General features: G+C 38.9%; 1 protein-coding gene and 1 pseudogene across 2 annotated transcripts; one reads left to right on the top strand and one right to left on the bottom strand.

Moving 5' to 3' along the window:
- The first annotated feature begins 641 nt into the window (after positions 1–641).
- Positions 642–17834, top strand: LOC143621213 (ATP-dependent helicase BRM-like; annotated as a pseudogene). The gene is made up of 14 exons (XR_013151475.1): positions 642–1040; positions 2732–3652; positions 3944–5229; positions 5353–5465; positions 5826–5913; positions 6060–6146; positions 8546–9392; positions 10930–11075; positions 11763–11870; positions 14049–14821; positions 14903–15513; positions 16237–16673; positions 16748–16984; positions 17082–17834. The product of XR_013151475.1 is annotated as an ATP-dependent helicase BRM-like (transcript).
- Positions 17835–18567: 733 nt separating this feature from the next.
- On the bottom strand, positions 18568–20470 carry LOC143621212 (AT-rich interactive domain-containing protein 1-like). The gene is made up of 2 exons (XM_077092720.1): positions 20147–20470; positions 18568–19519 (listed from the first exon to the last, which is right to left on the bottom strand). The coding sequence occupies exons 1-2, from the start codon at positions 20468–20470 to the stop codon at positions 18719–18721; spliced, it is 1125 nt and encodes a 374-aa protein (XP_076948835.1). The 3' UTR covers positions 18568–18718.
- Between the last annotated feature and the right edge of the window lie 1295 nt (positions 20471–21765).

Raw genomic sequence — 21765 nt, 5'->3', positions numbered from 1 at the left:
GAACCGGTTTGAAACCGATTATGTAAAAATCGGTTTGGAACCGTAGGTTCGGAACCGATTTGTAATTTTCTCTACCAAAATCAGTTTCAAACTCGTTAACCGAACCGAAACCGGTCAAAACCAAACAAAAAACGGTCAAAACCCGAACCGAAACCGATCAAAACCCGAACCGAAACCAATCGTAACATGGTAAGAAACCGGTTTCAACCCGAACCAAAACCGATCGTAAATCGGTTTTGACTTTTGTTGACCAAACCGAACCGCTTTTAACCCAAACCGGTTTTGAGTTTTAAACCGGTTTGAGCACCTCTAACATAACGTACTATTTAACCAGTTTCTAAACAAGTCCGTGTTTATAAAGAAAAAAACTAACACAATCAGCTATCATGCCGCATCACGTACAAATCCATCGTCACAACAAATCACGTCTTACCACGTCATATCTGCCACGTTACACCAACCATATCTCCGACATTAATTTCACGCTAATTATTTTTCATTTTTAACCCTAACATTTTTCCAATCAAGTTAACCCGAACCCATTTCTAGTACCTACTTAGGTTTCAACTTTCAAAGTGTTGTTACATATTATTATTATTATTAATATTATTATTATTATTATTATTATTATTATTATGATCAACTTCAACTACAACTACACTCTTGTGTTCACTTCAATCACACACACACACACACAGTTATAGGTGAGAGAGAAACAGAGTCACTCACTCACAGAGTTGATTTTTTGAAACAAATTGAAACCCTAATTTCTCAATTCCACCAAAATTACTGCTCAATTTGGGCAAAAACTAGTGGCAATTGAAGATCGTTGAGCTGAATCGAATGAGTTAGGGTTTAGTTTAAGAAATTTTCTGTAGAATTAATTAGAACTTGTCCGGATGCAATCCGGTGGCGGCCATGGACGGAATATCGGTCCGGGACCGCCGTCCGCATCCGCATCGCCTTCGTCTTCGTCTTCGGCTGTTTCGGCTCCCAATTTGGGGTTTGATCCAATGCAGCAGAGACAGGTTAGGGTTTTGGTTTTAGTTATGGTTGAATTTTGTGAATTTTGAGCTGAATTTGTATTTATTGTGTGTATTGTTGACTTGTTGTCATATGGTTTATGTTTTAGTTGCTTAATTTTGACTGATTTTGTTATCTGTAATATAGTGTCATTATTCAGTTGGTCACAAAGGTATAAACTTTTTGGAATTTTAGAGTTAGTGACCAAATTTATCGGCTTAGTGTAGGATAAGAATTATTATTATTATTATTATTATTATTATTATTATTATTTTTGCATTGGCTGGATAATAAAAACGATATGATTCATAAATATGTAAATGCTTATCATGAAATGAAAGGGATGGGGGGGGGGGGGGGTTGGGATTGCTTATTTTAGGGTACTTATAAGCTATTTAGTAAATCTCGGTGGTATCTCGGTTATCGGTCCTCATGTGAAATATCGGTTAGAATATTGGTACCGATAAAATCAGCGGTATTGACCGATATTTCACCGATATTCCCAATATCAGTGTTTTAAGTCTTAATTTTCAACTGTTAGTGTTTTGAGTCTTAAATCATTTCCTACTTGCTACATATGATAGTGTTTTGCAAGTTGCAAAAGGATAATTTGTTAATAGGAGAGTATACTGAATTGTTAGTGTTAAGTGCTATATATGTAAATTCTGCATGATATTAAAATTACCGATATACCACTGATACTCACCGCGATGACTGATATCTCAAATATCGGTCCTCGAACGATATTCGATATTTTTCCGCATTAACTGCGTAGCTTATAAGTGATAATTTATTAACTTTTGGAAAATTTAAAAGGCGTTTGGTATTGTGACTTATTGTGAGGTGATAAGTTAATAAGTCATATTGTGACTTATTAACTTTTGGGAAAAAGTTAGACCATGTGTAGTGGATGGAGCCCCTACGGGGGGCGTTTTGCGCCATGTGGCGCCACGTCACCATAGGGTCTTTTTACAAACAAATGGTGTAGTGGATGGAGCCCCTTTAATCATCACCCAATTAATGTTTTTTTTTAATAAAATAAAAGATTTGATTGGTTGGAGTTTGTGGGAAAAATCCTGATTGTTTGGATGAATAATGGAGGAGGCGCTTTGTAGGAAACGCTCCCAACCCAAAACCAGCCCAAAGTGCCTTCGGGACGATGTGCCCGGGCGCTATGAGGGCTTTTTGGGTGGGTATAGCGTCCACTACGTTTGGTCTTATAAGAATAAGAAGGTAAAATAAGGAATCCCAAACACCCCCGAAGTAATTTATATTAAACAGGTTAAATAACGAAAGAAATGTTCAGTTTATACTTAACTTAAAAAAGTAAAAAATGTTTTGTAAAAAGAATTATAGAAATCATTATAATTTAATAGGAGAGAGGGAAGGAAAACAACAAAATTATAAAAAAAAAATTTAAAGAAATATGTAAAATTAATAGGAGACAGGAGAGAGAGAGAGAGGCATGAAAAAAGGGCGAGGATGCATCAGATAGTGACACGTGGCAAAAAAATTTACTCTTTTATTATGTAGGACATACATTATTTATTTGGGATATGATTACATGACTCGGGTTTAAAGTTTGTTATGCGTGACACTAGAGAGTGACGTGGCAAAATACTCTTTTATTATATAGTGTGTGTGTGTGTTATTTGGGATATGATTACAAGAATCGGGTTTAAAGTTTGTTATGTGTGATGATTTACAGACTTTACAACAGCAATTACTTAGAAACCCTGAAGCAAGAGAAGCCATGTTAGCTTATCAATCTGGAAATATGCAAGGAGTCATGGGAGGTAATATTGCCCAAATGCAGGGGCAAAATCGGAATCCGGGTTTTGATCAAAACATGGCGAACCCCGTTCATCAGGCTTACTCTCAATATGCTTTCCAAGACCAACAGAAATCGGGCCTAGGAATGCAGCCTCAACAAGTAAGAATGGGAACAGTGGTTCCTTCTTCAAAAGATCCAAAATTGCAAGACTCTGATCAAGGTCAAGGTCAAAGTCAAGGTCAAAACCAGAAGCAATTTGTCACGCCGACATCACTTGGTCAATTAATGCAGGGTAGTAATAACATACGGCCTATGTCGGCCCCGCAAGCTCCTCAAAACTTGACAATGGCGGCTCAACTGCAGGCAATGCAGGCTTTGGCTCTTGAACGTAACATCGATTTAAGACTTCCGCAAAATTCTCATTTGGTTGCACAATTAATCCCGCTTATGCAAGCGAGAATGCAGAAGGCAAACGAAACCAAGATGACAAATGATAATTCTCCAAGAGGGAATTCATCAGCTGATGCGGGGTCCATCAAACCACGTCCAAATATCCCCCCAGGCCATCTTGGTTCAACTTCAAGCCCTTTGTTAGTCAATAGTTCTGGTCCTGGTCAAGGTGGTCAAAGTCAGGTTCAGGGTCCGGATCATGGTCAACAGCTTCCACCTAGGCAGCCTGCTCCAGTCAACAGTGGGGTGCCATCAATGCATCAACCACAGTCATCAATGAACATGAGCCAGGGTTCCATGCAGCAGATGAATCGACCTTCTTCACAACAAAAGTTACCTTCAGCTTTTACAAAACAACAACTGCATGTTCTTAAAGCACAAATTTTAGCTTTTAGACGTATAAAGGTATCTGCTAATTGTATACTTGTGTATATTCTAGTGACTTGACCTCTTTTATAAACCATCATTATGGAAATGTAAATGCAAAAACATAAAAACATTTTAAAAATAGTATTTTACACCTTTGCTCAAAAGAAAGTTGTTAAGGTAGTGCTTGCTACTAGGATATTTTTGTCTTTCGCAAGAGCGATGGGTTTACTATAAAAAGGCAAGAACTTTGTTTGAAAAGTCAAATCACAATTTTAGGGTATCTTTTTGTTTGTTTTGTGTGAATTTGTTGATATGTTTTGATGGCAGAAAGGGGAAAAAACACTACCGAATGAACTAATCCAAGCAATTGCGCCACCGCCACTTGAAGCACAAATTCAACCGTCAACTGCTAATGCTGGACCCGTTAATGTGAAAAGTCAAAGTCAAACTGATGACCAAATGAGACGATTGGAGTCCAGTGATAAAGATCTTCAAGCTGCAGCCTTTACAAGTGGAATTAACAGTATAAAAAGGGAAGGGCCCGAGGAGACGGAAGCAACAGTTAATGCACAAGGTACAACATCAACACAGAAGGAAACCCCACCTGTTCTTCCTACTAAACAAGAACAAGAAGTCGAACTTGGGGTTCAAAAAACTTCTAATGTTAACGACCGTCCAACTGACAAGGGCAAATCGGTCGTTTCAGAATCTGTTACTGTACCAGAAAATGTTCAAAATGTTCAGTCTAAAAGACCTTTACAAGGTGGAAATCCACCTCAGACGAAAGATCCCGGCCCGAAAAAGTACCATGGCCCGTTGTTTGACTTCCCATTCTTTACCCGAAAGCATGATGCTTTTGGGTCAAGCATGATGATCAATAACAACAACAATCTTACACTCGCATACGACTTGAAAGATCTAATCGCCGATGTGGGCGTGGAAGTAATTAACAAAAAACGAAAGGAAAACATCGAAAAGATCAACACTTTACTAGCTGTAAATCTTGAAAGAAGAAGAATAAGACCTGATCTTGTTCTAAGATTACAAATTGAAGAAAAAAAATTATTACTTCATGATTTACAAAAACGAGTCAGAGATGAAGTTGATCAACAACAACAAGATATAATGGCAATGCCTGATAGGCCGTATAGGAAATTTATTCGGTTATGTGAACGCCAAAGGATGGATCTCAACAGGCAAGTACAAGCTGCTCAAAGGGCGATTCGTGATAAACAACTGAAACAGATATTTCAGTGGCGTAAGAAGCTTCTAGAATGTCATTGGGCGATTAGGGATGCAAGCACTCAAAGGAATAGAGGGGTTGCTAAATATCATGAAAAGATGTTGAGGGAATTTTCAAAGAGGAAAGATGATGATAGAGTAAAAGAATGGAAGCTTTGAAGAATAATGATGTGGAAAGATATAGAGAGATACTATTAGAACAACAAACTAGTATGCCAGCTGAAGCTGCTGAAAGATATGAGGTTCTTTCTTCATTTTTATCACAAACGGAAGAGTATCTTCAAAAACTTGGAGGTAAAATAACTGCTGCAAAGAACCAACAGGAAGTTGAAGAGGCTGCTAATGCTGCAGCTGCTGCTGCACGCGCTCAGGTACTCTTTCTTTATGATAGTCTGTTTCGCTGAATACACACACACACACATATATGCATTTATCTGCTTAAAAGTAATATGATCTTTTGTTTAATGTTTTGTATTTGTTTCTATTTTGTAAAGGGTCTATCTGAAGAAGAAGTGAGAGCTGCAGCTTCTTGTGCGAGAGAAGAAGTTATGATAAGAAATCGTTTCTCTGAAATGAATGCGCCTCAAGACAGCTCATCTGTTAGCAAGTAAATACATGATATCTTTTTAATTGTTTCTAGGAATTAACAAGAATAGGCAAGTTCAAAGTTTGTAATAATCACCATATCCAACAGAGGTTTTAAAAAATGTTTAGCTGTTCAACGACAGGCTAAAGTATCAACCTTTTGGGATGTCCAATGTTAGGCGTTTGGAAAATGTTGAAACAAGATCAATTTATTATGTAAAGTCACCTACATTTACCTTGGTTTAAGTAAACTGATTATCTGTTTCTTCTTTCTAAAATTGCAATAATCACTTCAAAAACACGTATCAAAACACTCCCTAATTTGAAAATCTTTATTCTATCACCTGATGATGTTTCTTTTGTTCTTCATGGTTATCAACAGGTATTATACTCTTGCACATGCTGTGAATGAAAGGTTCATAAGGCAACCCTCAATGTTAAGATGTGGAACTTTACGAGATTATCAACTTGTAAGTTATTTTATCTCATTTTGCATCAAGGAATTTTGGGTTATATATATTAGACACATAGATTCCATGTGGCTTATATCCTTGTAAAATTTTATTATGTAACATGTTGGGATATCGTATCATAATCATTTGATTCAATCTTTCAGGTTGGCTTACAATGGATGCTTTCGTTGTACAACAATAAATTAAATGGAATATTAGCTGATGAAATGGGTCTTGGGAAAACCGTGCAGGTAAATGTTTTTTTTGGGTAACTTAAAATTATTTTTTTGTAAAAAGATAAACTTGGTAATCATAATATTGTATTATTGTGATTGTAATTGTTACATTAAGAGAGTATATATAAAATACTATATTACACTCTAGACCCTCTAATGTAATATAATAATAAACAATGTCTAATATTCCCCCGCAAGCTAAGGCCGGGAAGCTATCCTTAGCTTGGACCGTAAGAAGAGAAATCACTTAGAGGGTAGAGGCTTTGTAAACACGTCTGCAATTTGATCGTCTGTAGAGATGAACTTCACCGAGAGTTTTCCTTGAGCAACTAATTCTCGAACAAAATAAAAGTCCACTTCAATATGTTTAGTGCGCGCATGGAAGATTGGATTTGCTGACAAGTACGTTGCGCCAAGGTTATCGCACCACAATGTGGGGGGTGATTTGACCGGTACATGTAGCTCACGCAAGAGTGCTTGTAACCATGTTAGTTCAAGAACTGTATCAACTAGCTTTATACTCTGATTCTATGGATGACCTAGAGACGGTCTTTTGTTTACGCGTAACCCAAGATACAAGATTCGATCCAAGATGTATAGCATGTCCCCCGGTGGATCGACGATCATCTGGACATCCAGCCCAGTCAGCATCAGAGAAGGCACTCAAAGTATTGTAAGTGGCATCTGTGTAAGCATGGAGAACCGAGGACGATTGTTGTTTGATGAGAAGACCATGTGTGGCAGTACCCTTAAGGTAGCGCAAGATGCGTTTAACAGCGGACCATTGATTTTCTGTTGGTGAGTGCATGAATTGGCAGACCTTATTGACCGCATAGGTAATGTCGGGACGAGAAAGTGTTACATACTGAAGGGCACCAACAATCTGTCTATATTTTACCGGGTTCTCAAACGGGGGGCTGTCACCCAAGGCCAAGCCAAGTTGGCAGTTGTGGTAATAGGTGAGTCAGCCGGTTGCGCATTGGATAAGTGTGCACGCTGTAATAGTTCCAGAATGTATTTTTGTTGTGACATGATGATGTCCGAGCCTTGGTGAATGATCTCAATTCCCAAAAAATAGGAGAGTCGGCCCATGTCTTGGACCGCAAAGGACCGACTAAGATTGTGAACCATGTGATCAATTGCTTGCGGGTTGTTACCTATCAAAATAATATCATCAACGTAGACAAGTAGATACAAGAGACTGCCCCTCGAAGAGTAAATGAACAGGGAAGGATCCGTCTTGGAACCTTGAAAACCGAGCCCCAGAAGAGCTGTAGATAGCCGTTGAAACCAAGCTCGAGGGGCCTGTTTTAATCCATACAGAGACTTATGCAATAGACAAACATGATTAGGTCTCTGTGGATCAACAAAGCCTGGTGGTTGTTGTAAATACATAGTCTCTTTTAATTCACCATGTAAAAATGCATTCTGAACATCAAGTTGTCGTAGTTGCCATTTTTGTGCAATCGCTAAAGAAAGGACCACACGAATGGTAGTAGATTTGACAACCGGGCTAAAAGTCTCCTGATAGTCAATGCCCGGTTGTTGTCGAAAACCTTTTGCGACTAAACGAGCTTTATGACGTGTAATAGCTCCTGTTTGGTCCCGTTTGAGTTTGTAAACCCACTTACAATCAACAATATTAGAGCCCGGAGTACGAGGAACCAAAGACCACGTACCGTTTCTTATTAACGCTGAGTATTCTTCAGCCATGGCTTGGCGCCATTTAGGATGTGTGTTAGCAACGGTAAAGGAGGCAGGTTTGGTATCAGGATTAAGGGTGGTAGAGAGAAAAGAGGTTGCATTAAAAGGCTTTGTAGTTTTCGGGTTTTGGCGGAGATTCGACGGGCGTTGATGGGGTGGAGGCGGGGCTGTAGGGGCTGGTTCATTAGTGGTAGATGCAAGGGCTGGTTGAGCTGTGGGGATTGGTTGGGTCGTTGGGTCGGTTTCAAGTGTGTTGGTGAGCGGAGATGGTGTGGCTGATGTAGAGACCATAGGAGCTGTGGGATTGGTGTCGGTGGTGGAGGGCTTGACGGTTTTGGCTTTGCGAGTGTAAGTATGGATAAGAGGTGGGGATGGGGGTGAGGGAGGGGGTGATGGAGATGTTGTAGGTGGAATGGTAGGATATGAAGAGACATACATTTCTGGAGGTTGGGATGGGGACAATGGGCTGAATTGTTTGGTGAACGGGAAGTGTTGTTCATTAAAACGAACATGGCGTGCAACATAGATGCTATTGAAGCTGCTACAGTCTCTTGTAAAGAAACAACCCCACCTGTGTCTCAACCCAACCCTAATTTCTTAACATGGGTCTCGAATGATGCCCATGTACGAATGTTAATTACCTCTACCATCTCTGAGGCGTCGTTCCAGCACGTTCAAGGACATCACGTGATCTTTGGTTATCTCTTGAGCGTGCTTATGCTCCTCACACAACCTCTAGGGAATACACCCTAAGAACTCAGCTTCTTAAACTAGAAATGAAAGCCGATGAAACCTCTTCCGCGTACCTGACCAGGGCTCAAGAATATTCTGATGCACTCGCAAATATTGGCGAACCAATGAAGGAGAAAGATCTGGTAATGCTAGTTCTCTCGGGTCTTAGAGAAGAGTATAACGGGTTTAAGTCAACCATTCTCGGTCGCCAATTTTCAACTGCCTTTATAGAACTACATGGACTACTAGCAGACCACGATTACATGATCAACAAAACAACGGTTCATATCTCACCAACAAAAGCATTTACAGCAGCCCGCAAACCTGCTGCTCCGGCCACCGCAGGTTCGTCCAGCTCAGTGTCCCAGGCTGATGCAATTCACGCAGTCCAACAATTGGCTGCCCAGCTAGGGTTACAGCTACAACCGCCTTCATCTCAGTCGTCACAGGCATACTACACAAATCGGAACATAAACCGTAACCAAAACAATCGACAAGGCAACGGTCGCGGACGTGGCAACTCTAACAACCGCAACAACACAGGAGGTAATCGAAATCAGTTTAGTTGGGCGTCTAATCAAAATACTGTTTATGGCACATGTAACAGGTGTGGCATAGGTCATATACCGTCTGAATGCCCCAATCGTGATCCTGCCACTTTCCGCTCAAGACAACAACTGTCTGCCAACTATGCAGATCATCGCTCACGAGCTTTTAATAATTGGCTCCCGGACACCGGCTCAAATAACCATGTTGCTGTGGATCTCTCCAGCCTCGATAACTCTGAAGCCTACCATGGTGATGACAGTCTTCATGTTGGCAACGGTAAGGGCCTCCCCATTTTGCATATTGGTTCCACTCGTTTTTCCTCACCCGCCAAAACCTTTGACCTTAATAACATACTCCATGTCCCCGAAATAAAACAAAATCTCCTTTCTGTCCAACGTTTTTGCCTTGATAATAACGTTTATTTTGAATTTCATGCTACCTTTTTTGCTGTGAAGGACAAGTTTACACACACAATCCCCCCCTCACGGGTAAAGTAATGGCGGTTTGTACTCCCTGAAGCTCCCGCGGTTACAACCCGTGCCTAAAGTTTCATTCTCTGCGATTCGTGCCTCGTCAACTTGGCATCAAAGATTGGGACATCCTCATCCACAGCTTTTGAAGTCAATGATATCTTTTTATCATTTACCTTTACAAAACAATGTTTTTGGTACTGTATGTGATTCATGTTATGTCGGAAAGTCTTCTAAATTACATTTATTGCCATCTAATTTTAAGAGTTCACGTGTTTTAGATCTTATCTTTTGTGATGTTTGGGGCCCCGCCCTCATTACGTCCTTTGAGGGCCATAATTATTTTTTGTTGTGTGTAGACCATTTTTCTAATTTTATGTGGATTTTTCCATTCAAACGTAAGTATGATGTTTTTGGAATCTTCAAACAGTTTATCACTATGGTTGAAAGACAATTTAACACTAAGCTTAAGTCCGTTCAAAGTGACTGGGGTGGGGAATTCAGAAGCTTATCTACCTTTCTTATTACCCTAGGTATCACACACCGTCTTTCGTGTCCACATACTAGTGAACAAAACGGCATTGTGGAACGTCGACATCGACACGTTGTCAAAACAGGTCTCACCTTATTAGCCCAATCACATGTTCCACAACGTTTTTGGAATTTTGCTTTCGACACAGCAGTCTACCTAATAAACCGCATGCCCTCTCGTACAAATTCATCCAAATCCCCATTTGAACATATCTTTCACCATCCAGCCGACTACAACTTTTTACGAGTTTTCGGCTCTCAGTGTTTCCCATATCTCCGTCCCTACAACAAACACAAAATGGATTTTCGGTCTACCCAGTGTGTCTTTTTAGGTTATAGTCCTGCTCATCATGTTTATCGATGCTTCGATCCACAAACCGAACAGGTTATTAGTAACCAGAAAAGGTTGTATCATCGCCTTCTAGTAACCATAATTGGTTGGTGATAGAGTGAACCCAAACTTGTGGGAATTATGGGAAGTTTTCTCAGCTGTAGTAATTGCAGCAAGAAGAGCCATTGTTTGGCTGGAATAAACTGCTGTAGCAAAGCTGCTGGTGGAAAAAAAAATCTGTCGATAGTTGTTTTTTTTGTTTTTAGGGTTAGGAGAGGATGGTGGCTGAGAGAGGCTCTGATTGGTAATCAGAATATTGTATTATTGTGATTGTAATTGTTACATTAAGAGAGTATATATAAAATACTATATTACACTCTAGACCCTCTAATATAATATAATAATAAACAATGTCTAATATAAAAGTAGTAAAAATCATGTAGTTTATAAGTTTGTGCTAACTAATAAAAACCTCTACTAGTCACAAAAAGTCCATTGTTTTCTACATTGTTCAATCAACATGTTTCTGAGAAAAAAGTTATTATCATACACCGACTTCATCAAATTTTGGAACCTTTTATGCTCAGACGTCGTGTGGAAGATGTTGAAGGTTCACTTCCTCCAAAGGTATGCTTTGAGATTAAAAGAGGAAATTATGGTTATTTATTGATAAAAAAGAAACGGCTTGAAAATGGGTAAGGTAAAAAAAAAGATAAAAAGAAACATGTCAAAATGGTTGTAAGTGTCACTCAAGGTATACAACTTTCTTTTTTCTGTAAAAAGTCACTTTTATATATTTGGTTGATTATCAAATTCAGTAAAAAAGACAATTATAAAAAAAGACCAGGTCAAAAAGTGCCTAATAACATAAAAAGAAATTAGATAAAAAAGAAACGTGTCAAAATGGTTTAAGGGTCACGCACAGTATTCAACTTGTAGATTTTGTGTTTTTATAAATAATCTGGCATAATTTGTTTTTTATTTTTCAATTAGTTATCAAATTTAGGGAAAAAAAGAGAAGACAATAAGAAAAAAGAAACGGGTCAGATGAAATAAAAGAAAGATTAAAAGGGTAAAAATGGTTGAAGTGCCACACAAAGGATGACATTCTAAATTATATTTCTAAAAAAAAAGTCACATCATTTTATATATCTTTATATAATTATCAAATTCAGGAAGACAATAATAAGAAAGAAAGAAAATGGTCAAAATTGTTAAAAAGACGACCAAGTATTTGACTTTCTAAATTGTTTCTTTCAAATGTTTCATCTAACTCAATGTCTGTGATCTGATACTTAATCTTCATTATTGCAGATTTCCATCATTTTGCGTTGTAAAATGTCAGCATTTCAGGGTGCTGTATACGATTGGATCAAATCCACGGGTACTATTCGGGTTGACCCTGAAGATGAGAAGCGTAAGGTGTAACATCCTAAAATTTATAATGTTAAATGAAGAAAGTTACGTTTAGTGATTTCGCGTTATTAATTATTTAATATCTAGTAAGGAGCGGATCATGGACTTAGATTAATTGAGATGGGTTAAATGAGAATGGGCCTTAGGTCCATGGGCTTTAAGAGAGATAAATATCCCCTAAACCCTAAGCTATCATTCATTCCATCTTATCCTCTAACACTCCACAACACACACGCCACACGCACCGCCGGCGGCCGAGGGAGAGGAACGAACAAGATCCGAGAGAGAGTGAGCGATTAGTTGTGACTAACAAGTTAAACGAGATCCAAGCGAGCACAAAAGGGTATGATTCTTGATCTTTAAAGTTTAAAGATTCAAGCTTTATAGTATATATACGACCGAAAACGGTTGGGGAACGTAGTGGGTGATGTCGAACCATAACAAGGGTGTTAAAATCGCCAAAATGGTTGATAGAAACCAAACAGTGGCTGAACTGGGCAACTTCGCCGCGAACTGGGTAACTTCGCCTTCAAAGCGATAACTTCGCCTTCAAAGCGATAACCTCGCCTGAGGCCAAGTTCGCCTAATTGATAACTTCGCTTACGGCCAAGTTCGCCTAACTGGTAACTTCGCCTGAGGCCAAGTTCGCCTAATTGATAACTTCGCTTACGGCCAAGTTCGCCTGATGACAACTTCGCCTGCAAAGCTAAGTTCGCCTGATGACTGCCCCCAGACCCCCGTTCGTTGTGGGTAGTAATTAAGATTAGAAAGATGATATAAGTAGTGATAGTTAATTGATATGTATACTTGTTATACAGTCAGCCGTGCACAACTGAGGAAAGGGATTACGATTAACGGTGAACGTAACCGTGTTCAGGTGAGTTTCTAGCCCCATTCCTTGTTATGTTTTCGGGGCTGTGTGCATACTCGATGTGTTGTTAATACATTTATCCTAAGCGATAAGTGTATGCCATATGTGATATATGTGATGGATATGAATGATTGCTTGTCGGTACGCGAACGATCTTCGGATATTGCGCGTACTGTCAGGTCAAAAATAAAGGTACGAATATTATATATCGAAGATGTATGAACATTACAAATGAATACTTGTCGGGGCGTGAACGATCTTCGGATATTGCACGTATCGACAAGAGGTATGGTTGTTAAATGAATGATGTAAAGAACGCCTAGAGTGTTCTTATGCTATAATGTAATTATTGTTTATGTGAAGTATGTGTATACAGGTACATGAATGGTTTGGGAGTTCTACGTTCGACATAGTAAGTTAGGATGGCAAATCCCTCTAGCTTCTGTCGGACATAGACTCGGCTGGTGGTAGCGTAGTTAAGGACTGCGGGCCTTATACGTAACGTAGATGATAGATGTAAACGTAGATAGGGACGGTGGGCCTTATACGTGTTACAGATAATAGACGACAACGTAGTTAAGGACTGCGGACCTTATACGTGTTATAGATAGGCATCAGCATAGGAAAGGACTGTGGACCTTATACGTGCTGTATTTGTAGCATAGGGGAGGATTGCGGACCTCGTACGTGCTATGAATTAGGTTGCAACATAGGGAAGGACTGTGGACCTTGTACGTGTTGTGGATGTAGGATGGTATAGGGAAGGACTGCGGACCTTGCACGTGCCATGAATGGTGAACATAGATAAGGACTGCGGACCTTTTACGTGTTCACGACCTTGAGTACAGGTATAGACGGCGGACTATGAACGTACTCTCGGTGGACTGAGGTTAGAGATTGTAGATATGTATGTATGGTAGTAAGCATGTATGTAGAACAGAAGGGTAACTAGTTAAGTATGGATATGTATCTTCGGATATGTATGTGTGTGTATGTATTGTATGGCGTCCGATTAACTAGAACTCACTCAGCGTAGCTGACTTTTAGTATACACGCAGGTGATCAGACCAAAGGACTAGCATGAGGATGGCACATGGCATGGATTGAACGGCTGGCATCTTAAGATGGAAGAAAAGATGTTTTAAATATAATGATTTGTTTTATAATATCAAAGAAGAGATTGAATGTTTTGTAACGAATGCTTCAAGTAAACGTTTCCGCGAAAGTTTTAATGAACTCTGATTTGTAAGAACTGTGTTTATGAGTAAATCCGACGCTAAGGTAAGGCTACCGGGTTCGGGGCCTTACATAAGGCTGAGAAGAACCCGATGCACCAAATTAAAACATATAAACCGCTAAATAACAAATGTATGGAACTTAGAAAAACGTGCAATCATCCATTGCTTAATTACCCATATTTCAATGATATTTCCAAAGACTTTCTTGTTCGGTCTTGTGGAAAGTTATGGATTCTTGATAGAATTTTGGTCAAACTTCAAAGCACTGGTCATCGGGTCCTTCTTTTCAGTACAATGACAAAACTTTTGGATATTTTAGAAGAATATCTACAGTGGCGAAGACTTGTTTACAGAAGAATTGACGGTACAACAAGTTTAGAAGACCGTGAATCAGCTATAGTTGACTTTAACAGTCCCAATACTGATTGCTTTATCTTCTTGCTTAGCATTCGGGCTGCGGGACGGGGTCTGAATCTTCAAACGGCCGACACAGTTATCATTTATGACCCTGACCCCAACCCGAAAAACGAAGAGCAAGCGGTGGCTCGGGCTCACCGAATCGGTCAAACACGAGAAGTCAAAGTCATATACATGGAAGCAGTGGTTGATAAAATTTCAAGCCATGAAAAAGAGGATAATTTTAAGAATGGTGGTCGGGTTGATTCTGATGATGATATGGCGGGAAAAGACCGTTATATTGGATCTATTGAGAGCTTAATTAGGAATAATATTCAACAATATAAAATTGATATGGCGGATGAGGTCATTAATGCTGGGAGGTTTGATCAAAGAACAACACATGAAGAAAGGCGTTCGACTTTGGAGTCATTGTTACGTGATGAAGAAAGGTACTATAATAAAATAATGATTAAATTAGGTAAAATTAATGTTATTATATCCTATAATTTAATTAATAATGTTTGCATTAGGTACCAAGAAACCGTTCACGATGTGCCATCATTACAAGAGGTTAACCGAATGATAGCTAGAAGTGAAGAAGAAGTCGAGCTCTTTGACCAAATGGATGAAGAGTTTGACTGGGCTGATGAAATGACTCGATATGATCAAGTTCCCAAGTGGCTTCGGGCTGGTACTTGTGAAGTAAACGCAACTGTGGCCCGTTTATCCAAAAAACCACCGAAACATATGATATTTAACGAAACCATCGAAAACCTTGTTACTGACAGAAGAAGGGGACGTTATAAAGACAAGAAGTTTCCAAATTATGCTGAGCTGGATGATGATATTGAGGAATTTTCTGAAGCTACATCTGAAGAAGCTGAAGAAGACGAAACGGGTGATGCTAATGAAACACCGGGAACCGATAAGGCCCAATCAGAAGACGAGCTTCCGGTTTTTTAATAATCAGTATGAATACACTCGTGGGCCTGGTGCAATAAACCTTAAAGAAGAGGGTTCTTCGGGTTCATCATCAGGTAGTCGAAAATTGATGCCGGTTGCAACCCCCTCAATTTCTTCTCAGAAATTCGGGTCACTTTCTGCACTCGAGTCTAGACCTGGTTCTCGTTCAAGAAGACTGGTATGTGCTCTTTTTTTGCTCAACTTATAATAACACGAATCAACCCGTTTCTGGGTCACCACTGCTAAAAATAACGGTCTTATATGCAAAATTATAGTGTAAAATAAGTTATTGAAATATTGAAGAGCATGCTATATTTATATAATTATATTTTGTGTTAATGATAAAAATGATATAAATATCGCTAATATTTGAATACTAGAGTTATTTAAATTGTATTATGAATTTATTTTAATGATGTAATTTGCTAACTTTATTATATTATTGTGTGTTATGCATTTAATTAAATTGATAAAATGATTGTGATGGTTTACACAAACAGTAGGTATAAGTGTTTTAATCGAGCTATTACTGTAAACACAACCACATGGAATAATAGACTCCAATATTTCATTGATTACTTAAATTAAAGAAGGATTGTGTATTTAATAATAGTAATAATATTGTCAACAACAACAACAATAATAATAATCATAATAATAAACAGGGGCTGAGTTGTAATTTTAAAAAAAGTTAAATAGTCAAGGAGTTAAGTAGTTATTTTGAAAGGGCAAAATTGTAATCTTACCTGACCCAGGGACCCAAACCAAACAATGTTGTTAGGAGCCATATCCATAATTTGCCCCAAACCACAGGGACCACCCATGTAATTTACTCATATAACTTTTATTAATGTTGTTACTTGTAGAATCTAATTTCTTGTTTTGTAACAAATTAAACTAGCATGATGATATAGAAGATGGGGAGATTGCATTCTCTGGAAATTCTCATCAGGAAATCAAACAGTCAAGTAGCGGGACCCGTGATCATGATGAAGTTGAAGACGAACAGGTTTTACAACCGAAAATTAAACGCAAACGAAGCATTCGTCTTAGACCGAAACCAGAAAAACCAAATCTCGTTCATAGTGGTCCTTCTCATATACCATTACAACCCGACCGTAAAAAAATAAACGTGAAAACCAAACCCGAACAAAAAGTGGTTATTGATCAAACACATTCTTCACACAAGACCAAAAAACACCGCCACCTAAGAAAAACTCAAATAAGGCGAATGTTGATGTTGTAACGAGACCAACCAGAGGAAATCCTATACCTGCCCCTGCAAAAGTTACCCCTGATCAAAGTGGGGCCAAGATGTCTGAGGCCATCCAAAGAAGGGTATGTATGTCTTTTCATATGTTTGTGGAATCAATATGTTGTTTTGTAAATGTTTGTATGTTTCTTGCTTGCAGTGCAAGAATGTAATAACCAAGATTCAAAGGAGAATCGACAAAGAAGGGCAACAAATTATTCCATTGCTAACCGATCTATGGAAGAGAAAAGAAAGTCATGGAAATAATAATATTCTTGATTTGCACAAAATTGAACTTCGTGTTGACCGACTCGAGTACAATACAGTTCCAGACTTGATTGTTGATGTGCAGGCTATGTTGAAAGGCGGAATGCAGTATTTTGGATTCTCACACGAGGCACGCCTTTTTTTTTTGCTAAGATTTTATTACTGCTATAAAGTTGGTTATGTAAAGATAATTATTAATACTTTTACTATTCATTTTTTATTAACAGGTGAGGTCTGAAGCTAGAAAAGTCCATGACTTATTTTTCGATATCTTAAAAATTGCGTTTCCTGACACCGACTTTCGAGAGGCGAGAAGCGCACTCACTTTTACCAGCTCAGCGGCTGCTTCAGCATCAGCATCGGGCTCGTCTCCAAGAGTCACACCGGTCCCATCTTTAGGTCAACCCAAACGACAGAAACAGGTACTCGAGGTGGACACTCCTCCCTCCAGGTCATCACACCCACGCGGGTCTGGTCCCACGAGCCAAAGAGAAACGCGGTTCTGGAGTAACAATGCACGTGAGCCAACTGACCCGCAAGATGACCCCCATCCGGGTGAGCTTGTAATTTGCAAGAAAAAACGGAAAGATAGGGAGAAATCAGCGGTGAAACCTGGGACTAGTGTTGGTCGGGAAATCAGGAGCCCGGGTCAAACTCGGTTGAGTCAAAGTCAACAAGGGTGGTCTAATAATAATAATAACAATAATAATAATCAGTCGCCCCAGCAAGGAAGCGGAAGCGGGAGTGGAGGTGGAATGGGCTGGGCTAACCCGGTTAAAAAGTTGAGAACGGATGCAGGGAAGAGACGGCCGAGTCATATTTAAAGGTTTCGGGCCGGGTGTAACTTGTTTTCTGGTATGATCAGTTGTTAACTTAAGTAGTAGTGTTGATGTTGGTATGTAAACTGTGGGAATTGCTTTTGGTTTATGGAGATGAATGAAGATGTAATGTTGCCCATGTTATTGGGCTTTTATTTGGGCCCATGTTGTGTTGATAAATGGCTAATTACTAAGATTAGATCATTATTAGTGTTTAACGAACCGCACATAAGTCCGGTTATTAGACGTGCACAAAATAACCGGTTCCGGAACCGAACCGGTGGAACCGACCCGGAACCGGTTCTAACCCATACCCGGAACCGGTTCCTGACCGGGTATAGGATTTCTCCTCGGAGCCGGTTCCGGAACCGACCCGGAACCGGTGGAAAAAACCCGGAGGAACCGGTCAAAAACCCGAAAAAAACCTGGAGGAACCGGTCAAAACCCGACCCGGAACTGGTCAAAACCCGGTCAAATACCCGACTATACCCGGAACCGGTTCCGGAACCGAACCTGGTTTGACTTTTGTTGACCATACCCGGAACCGGTTCCTACCCGGTTCCGGGTTTTTTAAATACCCAATTTGTGCACGTCTACCGGTTATGAGTAACACACCACATTAATTTCTTTCGTGGATCGCTAACTAATATACACCTTAAATTTACGTCTAAATCTACACATCGTCCGACACTATGCTACAAACACTTTGATACCACACACAATTAACCTAGTCATTTTGACTTAGTTATCAAAACTTGACCGACCGGTTATCTATACGGTCAACCCAAAAACTTTTTTTCTTGACGGGTTCGTGTCGTGTAAAGAATTGTCGCCCCAACTTATCACCATTCACAATTCTACCAAACATATTCATATTTCATACAGTATAACCAAAATTGTAAAATAAAAATACAATGGTGCTTACATCTCAAACAAATGTACCAAAATCATGCAAGCACACACACCCTATGCTATGCCTCTTTACCATTTACACCCCTCATAAACATAAAAACTTCAAAACTTACCCCTCAACTTTCATAGTATAATCAAAAGTAATCTGTATATTTCAAATGCACCTTTGGAGAACATAAAATGGACTCTGCAGACTTGTTTACTTTCTCAAGCTCATCATCATCACTATCAACATTACTCGGGTCAGCCCGATTCTGGTGGGCCCTACGTCCCAAAAGGTAGACGTTAAAATAATAGCTCACAAGTTCACGCCTCGTTTTGTTCTTGAAATTTGTTGCAAGCACATCCCAAAAACTCCTACCCGAAGACCCCGGGTTTGACTTTATTACACTCGCAAACTTCGTTTTTTCTGTTTCGGTCCATTCATGTGACACGTCTTCTCCCATAGTATCGAACTTCCATTTAACAAAAGCGGACCCCAGTTCGAGCTTCAACCGGGATCTTTTCTCAGCAACGTGGAATCTAACACATTCTGCAGAACTGATGACCTGGCACCCACACGAGTCCCGTCTTCCTTTTCCAATTGGTTCTCTTTCAATCAAACTCGCTCGGGTTTCTGTTGCTTCTAGTGGCCAAACACGAGTACCGAGCCATTTAGTTTCAGTTTCTTGAATCTCACCTGTCCATGTCGGTACTTCTGCTTGAAAAGCCTGGCCCAGCGGGATTCGTTTTTTCCTATAATTGCAGGCCCATAAAGAATCTTTTTCTCCTGCATCGCTCCCGGGTGATGATAGCTCGGAATATTTTAGAATCTCGGGTTTTCTGGACAGAATTGTTGACAGATTCTCTCCTACAGAAACCAGTCTCTGGCTGGTTCTCGTGTTTGATTTCTTGGCTCCGTCGTTGTACATATCCGGATGCATCTTTTGCTTCTTCTGCAAAAGAGAATACAATGTAAACCTTATAAACATTGAAAGTTAAATCACATATTAATATACGACTCAATAATATCAAATTATCAATTATTATTAATTTATACATTTATCAATGATCATGAAAACCCGTCACTAGAAAACTCACGGGCCTGTTGGGTTCGCAGAGGCACGTTATAGACTTTAAGCTCGGTTTAATAAAGACTATCAAGTATCGATTTAACGGAAGTCGAACACTAGAGAGGTTTATGCGTTGGCCCTTATTTGCTTATATTTAAGCCCGTTCTAGTTTTCTTGTTTCCTAAGCTAGAAACCCTTATGCATATCACGAATGTCGAGAACATAAAGCAATAATAAATTCCTAGTTGCAGCCCGTAGACATAGGTCAGACCAAATCACGTAAATCTTAGTATCTCGTGTTCGTTTACTTTCTATAGCTTGATTGTGTGTGTGTTTGCTTGCATAACCGAGATCCTAACAATACCCTGCTAATCAATACGACTAAGTAAAACCGTAAAACTACTTAACATTAACTTCAAAGTTTAAAGAACTCATGTTAAAATGTCAAACCAAAACGCGCAACATTAACATTTAATACAAACAATAAATTCAAACCGAATCCAAAACTACCTGTTTGGCATTCGAATGACCATCAACCTTCACCCGCACCGCTTCCTTTGCCAACAAAACCTGTTTCCAAACATGATCATTTCCATACCCCTTCCATTTCCAACTCTTGGGCACCGACCCAATAACCGGATCACACGGATCACTCGCGACGCGTTTCAGCCAATCCAACATAGGCAAACAACACTCCTTCTTCCTCTTCCTAACCAAATGCCTCTTGTCTTCGATACCGGTACACGAGTCACTAACACCATGGTTCTCACCAACACAAATGTTGTCATTTTTATTATTAATATTATTGTTTTCCCCAATAAGATCAACATCCATTAAGAACCTCTCTAAATCCAAATTCAGATCCATCAAACTTTAATAATAATAATATTATTATTATTATTATTATTATTATTATTATTATTATTAATGTGTTAAACCCTAGTTCTTGGATTTGATTGAATAATCCTGCCATTGATTGAAAACAAAACAAAACCCTAACAAATGTCAGATAATAATATTAATATATACATATATATATTAAAAACCCATATCGATTTGGTCAACAAAGTCATAATCAGTTTATTGTAGGTTTCGGTTCGGTTACGGGTCGATTTCAGTTGGGCTTTGACAGGTTTCGGCGTAAAAAATTAAAACCAGTTTCTATATAATCGGTTTAAGGTCAGTTCGGTTTTGGTTCGATTTCTAACAGTAAAAAAAGAACAAAAAGAAAAATGAATATTAAGAAAATAATAAGTTATAAAAATGAATCTATAAAAATATTTGGGTTTTTTTATTTTATTTATGGCGGTAATAATAATAATAATAATAATAATAATAATAATAATAATAAAAATAATAAGTCTAGGGTGGGTTCCCTTTAATAATGTGAATATCTAAATATGTGATGACGATGAAAGCGTAAATCAATTTCAGAAGAATAATATGTTAAGAGAGAACAATAAAGTGTTAAGAGAGAGAATAATAATAATAATAATAATATTACCAGTCGTATTTGTGGGGGCGTGAATCGTGGCCGTATCCCGTGGTTTACGGTCTCCTATAAAGAGATTATTTATAGTAGGAGGTCAGGAGGGTATTGAATCTAACTATGGTTTGTGTTTTCTTAACCTAGATTATGGGTTGGATCAGGTTGGGTTGGGTCTGGGTAACGATTGGTATTGGTACTCGGGTTTTTTTTTTATGTTTATGGCGTATTGTTTGATTTTTTGTGGTTTTTTTTTGTGATAATTTTAATGATACTGGTGGTTGGGTTGGGTTGGGTTGGGTTGGGTTGGGTCAGAACTAGAGAAGTAGAGTTGAGCAATTGGCGTTGGTATTTGTTTTTTTTAATGTTTTTGGTGTGTGTACAATTTGATTTCTGTATTTTTTTTTTGGTATTTTTAATGGTAATGGTGGTACTGATTGGAAGAAAATTTAGTATAAGGTTTCGGTTGTTTTATGTATTGAGATTTTTCTGATACGATACTAATCTCATACATAGTTAGAAATCTATTAATAGCTAATAGTTCGAAGCACACAAAGAAAAGAAATGTTTGAATTAGGCTCAAGGGCCAACAAGGGTAACTTGGTTTGTAAGCTATTCGAGCTGGAGTAAAGGTTGGTTCGAT

The sequence above is a fragment of the Bidens hawaiensis genome, unplaced genomic scaffold, assembly GCF_021521415.1.
Source record: "Bidens hawaiensis isolate Kalapana, Puna unplaced genomic scaffold, B.hawaiensis_p1.1 tig00002772_1, whole genome shotgun sequence".
Taxonomy (NCBI): Eukaryota; Viridiplantae; Streptophyta; class Magnoliopsida; order Asterales; family Asteraceae; genus Bidens; species Bidens hawaiensis.
Note: the sequence above shows the minus strand (reverse complement) of the source record. Positions and strands in the feature narration are given on the sequence as shown.

Bases quoted from the DNA above. Each gene is read 5' to 3' on its own strand.
- LOC143621212 (XM_077092720.1), bottom strand. From the start codon at position 20,470: ATGGATGTTGATCTTATTGGGGAAAACAATAATATTAATAATAAAAAT. The intron at 19,520-20,146 runs GTAGTTTTGGAT...TCTCTTTTGCAG, and splicing joins GTCATTCGAATGCCAAACAG to AAGAAGCAAAAGATGCATCC.